General features: G+C 31.5%; 1 protein-coding gene across 3 annotated transcripts; it reads right to left on the reverse strand.

Moving 5' to 3' along the window:
* Nucleotides 1-1,549: 1,549 nt before the first annotated feature.
* On the reverse strand, nucleotides 1,550-6,504 carry LOC128186092 (dermatopontin-like). Of its 3 annotated transcripts, none has more exons than XM_052855820.1 (5): nucleotides 6,411-6,504; nucleotides 2,802-3,064; nucleotides 2,198-2,332; nucleotides 1,951-2,074; nucleotides 1,550-1,655 (listed from the first exon to the last, which is right to left on the reverse strand). In XM_052855820.1, the coding sequence occupies exons 2-5, from the start codon at nucleotides 3,031-3,033 to the stop codon at nucleotides 1,616-1,618; spliced, it is 531 nt and encodes a 176-aa protein (XP_052711780.1). In that variant the 5' UTR covers nucleotides 3,034-3,064; nucleotides 6,411-6,504; the 3' UTR covers nucleotides 1,550-1,615. The 3 variants fall into 3 exon arrangements, with proteins under 3 accessions (XP_052711780.1, XP_052711781.1, XP_052711782.1); XM_052855821.1 differs by having other exon boundaries at nucleotides 2,802-3,043; nucleotides 6,411-6,489; XM_052855822.1 differs by having other exon boundaries at nucleotides 2,802-3,057; nucleotides 6,411-6,439.
* Between the last annotated feature and the right edge of the window lie 814 nt (nucleotides 6,505-7,318).

Genomic DNA, 7,318 nt, shown 5'->3' on the forward strand with positions numbered 1-7,318 from the left:
CCCGGCCAAGCACCAGCATCACCCCTGTATCCACCCTAAAGACAATATTAATAATTATGTTTAGTCGATATTCTACTCTATCATTTTTCTGCAACCCTTACAGAGAATAATGACCCTCAGATCATAATTCCTATGATGTAATCTAAGTATTCTACAACGAAGTGGGTCATTTTTCTACGTAGAAAAATGACCGCCGGTCAATATTCTATGTTGGTCACTTTTCGTCATTACACCGCGAATCAATGAAACTAGTTTATTACGAAATTCAGGCTCATTGCGCCGTGATTAATTCACATGTATGAAATATTATTATTTATAACATTTATTAATGACTTTTTTCGTTATGTCACAAATGAGATAAGTTTATTACTATGTCCTGAAAATGGCTGAATAACACCGGAAATAGTTACATTGCCCTCCCAAAACTGTTACATCCTCCTCCCTTGCAATCTGTCTGCATATTAATTATGTCGGATTCGAAATTTAGCTAGGCAAACGTAAACAGTTCCTCGAAAATAACAATGTCATGACAGTGTCTTCTATTCAGAGAAACTTACTTTAACTGTTTCATTTGAATAATTATGTTCTTTTTGAAAGCATCAATACACACTTTACAAGAAAATTGATTTGTAAGATATGAATATGCATTAATAATCAAAAATACAAATGTCAATATGGTTAATATTTTCTTAAACAGATTTTTATTTTAAAAATGTTATATAACATATATACCATGTATTCTCGGGCGACCAAACCAGAATATATGTCCCTTGGTGACAGGAAAGCCCTAAAGTGTAATGTCGCCCTCTGCCCTCGGCATCTGGCCATATAACACTCTTAGGCTTTCCTGTATCTTCGGGGCAAATATTCTGGTATGTTGCCCTCAAGCCATATAATATATGTAAAATATGATATAAGTAACCAAATATTTCACAATTTACAAAAGAAATTTATGGAGGACGGAATGTGTGAATGTTATACGATAATTGCATCTTAATTTGATTTGTCTGCTCAAATATTTTCCGTTTCAAAATGTCTGCGTTACTTTTGAAAGGTCTTTCTTTATTAAAATTGTCTTAATGGGGAATGGTCACGATTTTGATCAAAAATTATTTTTTCGATTTTAATGTTTACAATGCCTGAGTGAGGCCTTTTCAATAGGAAACTAAAGTTTGAGTGTCGTTTTGGTGATATATAAGCGAGTTACAGAGCTTACAATTCATCGATATGTAAACAAAGTGTTTGTTTACATTTCGAATGTTGAATTGAAAATTCCAGTTTTAGACCTAAATTAAATGTGTAAATCGTTAGGAACTGTTTATTTATGCTTTGAATGAATAATAAGATAGACAAACCAGCATTCAAAAAGATTTTTTTCTGGTATATTGAACCTATGTAAACAAAAACAAGGCATTTTATAAAATTGTGATTGTGTCTAGATTCCAGATTGTTTGGGTTTTGATTTAGTTTACACCAACAGCTATATGATAAACTTTGAGGCTTCTTTCATACAACTCTTTAGATGTCAGTAAAGAAAACAGATTTCAGATTTCCAATTCAATGATTTTAATTTTGACAAAACAGTTTACACCATAGCAAGGTATCTGCATCATAGCTATACAGATTGGCAAATCTGGAACTTGAACTTTCTGTCGCTGTAAAAGTCAATAAAACTGAATATAAAATCACCTATTTTTGAGAATGACCCGGTTTCCTAGTTCTATACTCTCGGAGGCAGGACGCCCATGGACAACATCGTTACATGAGTGACATTAATTGGGTTAAAAATGATGTTCCTTTCTGAAAGATTTTGTTAAAATGTCCTTCCATTGCAACATGTAGATCTATACGAGTTGGGCAGGATTCAAACAAACATAAATCTCGTTTATAAGAAGAATCTCGGCTTTTATAAGTATTTCATATAGGTATTTATTAGTATTTAATACTTACTCATAATAGGCCTGGAAATTGCTGTTCACACCTCTAATGACATAACCATCAGGGATTTTGTAGTTGATATAACCCATAGGGTTATTCAAATAGGAGGTCCAGTAGCAGTTTTGGAGTTTAAGTCCTTCAAAAAATGCTACTTCATTAGCATTTTTTAATCACAATTAAATAAATGTTTTTAAAGACAAATTTTGTTTTGTTAAAGTGTCGATAAAGTGTCTAAAAATGAAAGTAATAAAAAATCTACCTGCTGGAGGGGAACAACATCTGAACTTGAAGGTTCTGTCATAAAACCAACTGTAGTAATTACTATACATGCCATTTATATAGCCTTGGTTTGGACAGATGTAGTGTACTGGTCTATGGAGATTATTGACATAGCCTGTAATTAATATATATATATATATATATATATATATATATATATATATATATATATATATATATATATATATATATATATATATATATATATATATATATATATATTATGTAGGTACTTGTTTGCAATAAAGAGCAGCGTTATAAAGTTATTATTATTAATCATTCTTTATTGTTCGAAGTTGCATGCATCAAGCAGATTTTCAGTTACAACGATAAAATTTGTCAATATTACTTTAGACCAATACAACACGATGACAAATAAACTATAACATTACCAGACCAACTGACAAATAAACTATAACATTACCAGAGCAATTGACAAATAAAATATAACATTACCAGACCAACTGACAAATAAACTGTAACATTACCAGACCAACTGACAAATTAACTATAACATTACCAGAGCAATTTACAAATAAACTATAACATTACCAGAGCAATTGACAAATAAACTATAACATTACCAGACCATCTGCAATTCACTGATCCAGAGAGGGCCGGAACATTTTTACAGGCAAGTCTGAAGCGCCTGTCATCGTACCAGTCGTTGAATTCTGACTCAAAATGACTAATGAAGGACAGGTCTGAAGGACAATGGAAGTTTTGTACATATTGGAAGTTGTTGTTCCATTCCAAACATTCCGAGACTGCCACGGAAATCACGACCACCAAACACACAGATACTAAAGACGTCATCTTGATATGCCTGATGGAGTCAAACTACAATCTGAATGGATAAAGATGTCTAACAAAACAGTAATAGAAAATTAGATTATAACTATGAAACGCCATAGCTGCCTTAAGGTCCATTTCATAATATATAAATTGGTATATCATTTACACGCAATAGTAATATCATTATATGCAACGTTAGCATCATTATATACATTGCTAACATCATCATATACTTTGATTACATCATTATGTTCACGGGTAAAATCTGAATATGAAATGACATTATCATTACATTATGTCGTCAAATCATTATTTGCAGCAATTTATACATTATGTGTTATAAATAAATCTTTAAATGGTATGATCAACTCATTTCATAAAGAGATGAACTCATAATGTATTGTTGTTCAATCGTTATGTTTTGTGGTACACTCTTCATGTGCAGTTGCAAAATCATTTTATGCAGTGCAACGTCTTGACGTTAGGTGATAACTTCATTCTATGCAGTACTAGCATCATGTTATGACGTGTTAAAATTATTATGTACGGTAGTGAAACCTTGATGTATTTTGGTGAAAGCTTTACATGCAATTGTAAATCCTTTATATGATGTGACAATTTTATTATATACCGTTGTTGAGTCATTTTATTATGAGGTCAGTTCTTTACATGATGTGGCCATTTCAATTATAAGGAGTGGACATTTTTTTATATGCAGTCGAAACTCTTTATGACGAGGTTGTTAACTGGTTATCGCTGGGAAGTTTTAATGGGGAAGAAGTCCAGTTTTATTTTGAAAAAGCTGCCCCGTTCATTGTGACGATGTACATTTCAACTTGTCGTTTGTTTAAAATTCACAGAGAGAGAGAGAAAGAAAGAGAGAGAGACAGCAGACAGACAGACAGACACAGAGAGACACAGAAAGAGAGAGAGAAAGAAAATGAGAGAGAGAGAGCGAGTTTATCTGTCCTTTAAACATCGATATCATGATATCAATCACTGAACTCATTTTGTGTGAAGAATCGAATGTATTATTAGTAGAGTATGCTTTAAATTTAAGAGTAAAAGGAATTACAAAAAATAAAGCTCGCGTTTTAAAATCAAAGTCGAAAGACCTTTGTTTCAATGTACCATGTAGGTGCTACTCTTCGCTCATCAATGCCTCCAACACAAAAGGAATAGACAGATTTTCATTCATAGACATAAATAAAAATTGGTTTTAATCTTTTTTTAGAATTGATTTGACTTTTAAGAAAAAATAACGAAATTGGTTGGTCTTAACCCTTTTTTATGGCTGTATCATCCTCTGTATAAAATTTAAGCTCAACTGGCATGTATTGTACAAAGAAGGTATTGCAGTTCCTGTGCTATTTTCCATAAAGCTGTTGCAGATATCTTCATATCATTTTTATAAGACTTCATTATTTTAAAAATTAAACTTAAAAAAAACTCCGAAATTAAAAAACGGTGTTTTGAATCTTCGCAAACACATCGTGTTTAGTATAGCCGAGTGGTTACACAGAATGGCCGAATAATCACCGAGACCAACTGCTTGGTATTTTTAAATAAATTTTTGATCGCACGAAAAGGTAATACCTCTATTCCGATGGTTTTGAAAATAAATAATGTCGTGATAAATAAGTTTCAATACGCTTGTCATTGTAATATTTTACATGTGTGCTGATTTTTTACCGTTACCGACTTTGTTCACATTATAAATATAAATTGTAAACATAGGCTTCTGAACGAGGGATTTTAAAACACAGTAACGCATGAATTGATAAAGTTAATGTATTTTTGGGGTAAAATATGTCGTTTTCAAAAATATATGTACATATTGATCGACATCGGTAAAAGCAAGCCGTGCAATAAGTTTTGAATCAGCGATGTACGGATAAGTTTGTTCCAAGCGCCACTGTTTATATGGATACTATTAAAATGATTTTAAATAACAATCAAGAGCAAAGTAGCTCAATTTAAACGTTTTTGAAGAGACAGAATTAGATTTATCAATTAAGCTCCGAGGAATTCCATGTAATCTATATTTAAAAGACGCTAGCAAGTAGAAAAAAAATTGATTTATGTTAACATCAAGATTCAAAAAGTGATCTTCCTATCTGTATGCGCGGATCTAGAAACAGAGAAGGTATTAAATTTCTACAAAGTACAATCATTTTTTTTTAATTTATTTTATTTTTAAAATTAAACGCGTACTCTACTAAAAATTCATTCGATTTATCACACATCGATAAATCAAGAACAGATAAACTCTCTCTCTCTCTCTCTCTCTCGCTCTCGCTCTCTCTCTCTCTCTCTCTCTCTCTCTCTCTCTCTCTCTCTCTCGTGAATTTCAAATATACGACATGAACTCTGTCACAATATTTTTTCAAAATAAAACTGGACCTCTTACCAATTAAAACTTTTCAGCGAGAACCAGTTTACAGCATCATCATAAAGAGTTACGACTGCATATAAAGAAGTTGTCACTCCATAAAATGAAATGATCACATCATGTAAAGAACAGACCACATCAAATAATGACTCAACAACGGCATATAATAAAATCGTCACATCATATAAAGAATTTACAATTGCATGTAAAGTTTTCGCCACAATACATAAAGGTTTTACCACCATACAAATGTACATAAAAATTTTAACACGCCATAACATGATGTTAGTACTGCATATAATGATCTTATCACCTAATGTCAAGAGGTTGCACTTCATAAAATGATTTTGCAACTGCACATAAAGAGTGTACCACATAACATTACGATTGAACAATAGTTCATTAAGAGTTAAGCTCTGTATGAAATGAGTTTATCATATCATATAAAGATTTATTCATAGCATATAATGAATAAACCACTGCACATAATGATCTTACGACATAACGTTATGATGTTACCACTTAAAATAAAGATGTTATTCCTTGATATAATGGATAAATTACAGTATATAATGATGTTGGCACTTCATATAATGATGTTACAACTTTATATATTGTCATTACTATTGCATATAAAAGATATACCAATTCTTATATTATGAAATTGACCTTAAGGCAGCTATGGCGTTCCATATATAACAATTAGATATATTCTTACTGTAAAGTCAGTAACATAAGCGTCGATAAATGGTGCTCACACACATTGTCAAGTATTTGATACTATTGCACTTCAATTTCGAATATCATTGAATACATATTTTTTTTTAAGAATTTAACTTTAAATTTTATGGAAAGACTATATCATTCGCGCGTTTTCTACAACACAAACATGTAACCCTAAATTTTCAAAAGTTAGAAATGCATGATGTAACCACAGCTTAATTTATATGCACATGTAATGTAGCAATTATATGGCACAGAATATTAAGAACAAACGTAAACTTACAGTATACTCGTTTTTCGATTGCAACCAACTCCAACCGTCAAAACCCGTACAACGTTTTAGCGAACTTTGCACGAGCTTTTATAGGCGATGAAAGTATGAAATCCAACAAATTCAAAACATTTCTTTAACTAACTCGTGTCCAATAATTTCGTGGTAGGCGGAGTCAATCAACAACATTTGTCCTACCCTCGCTGGATCGTCATTCCCCTTAATTTTAACCGAACATCGGACCCATTCCCAATGGAAAAACGCAATACCTTTTCCCAATTTCATGATAAGATTTTGTATTTTACAATTTTGCGACCTCAGCGATATACAATTATAAATATATATTTTTAAACTTTAAATTGTAATTCTCAATGAGTTGCATCGTTTTTGTTTCTTCTTGTTTCGAGATCGTAACAGAGAACGATAGATCAAAGCTTTAAGATACCAACATTTCCACGCCCAGAGTGGACTTTTAAAAACGGTGGCCCGTGGTTTTTTTTTTTTTCGGATACTCGTGAGCTGTGATAAACATGTCTTCTGCATTGTGGCTGAAAATGGGTCGCAGGGTTAACTAATATCAGTAAATACACAAAATGTCAGTAATATTTTATTTAGAATTTTGTAACATGTTTTAAGATGATGCAATCATGTTATCTGTAAAAGACTTAGATAATAAAATATATAATTTAGGTTTAACAAGCTTGTTTTGTGTTTTTAAATGTTTCAATCTCTCTCTTTTTGTTGTTAAATTTGAAAAATCTATAATTGAGCGTTTCCTAACAACTATTCAATTTCAATTCAAAGTTTAAGAACTAAATATAAATATCTATATGTATTAATGAAATCAAAAATAAAAAAGATTAGGCTTTTCTTATTTCTGAAACTCACCCCTATGTTAAGGAGAGGAAACTCTTCTTGAA

The sequence above is a fragment of the Crassostrea angulata genome, chromosome 5 (assembly GCF_025612915.1).
Source record: "Crassostrea angulata isolate pt1a10 chromosome 5, ASM2561291v2, whole genome shotgun sequence".
Taxonomy (NCBI): Eukaryota; Metazoa; Mollusca; class Bivalvia; order Ostreida; family Ostreidae; genus Magallana; species Magallana angulata.

Bases quoted from the DNA above. Each gene is read 5' to 3' on its own strand.
- LOC128186092 (XM_052855820.1), bottom strand. From the start codon at position 3,033: ATGACGTCTTTAGTATCTGTGTGTTTGGTGGTCGTGATTTCCGTGGCA. The intron at 2,333-2,801 runs GTAATGTTATAG...TATTAATTACAG, and splicing joins AGTGAATTGCAGATGGTCTG to GCTATGTCAATAATCTCCAT. The intron at 1,656-1,950 runs GTAAGTATTAAA...TGACTTTTACAG, and splicing joins AATTTCCAGGCCTATTATGA to CGACAGAAAGTTCAAGTTCC.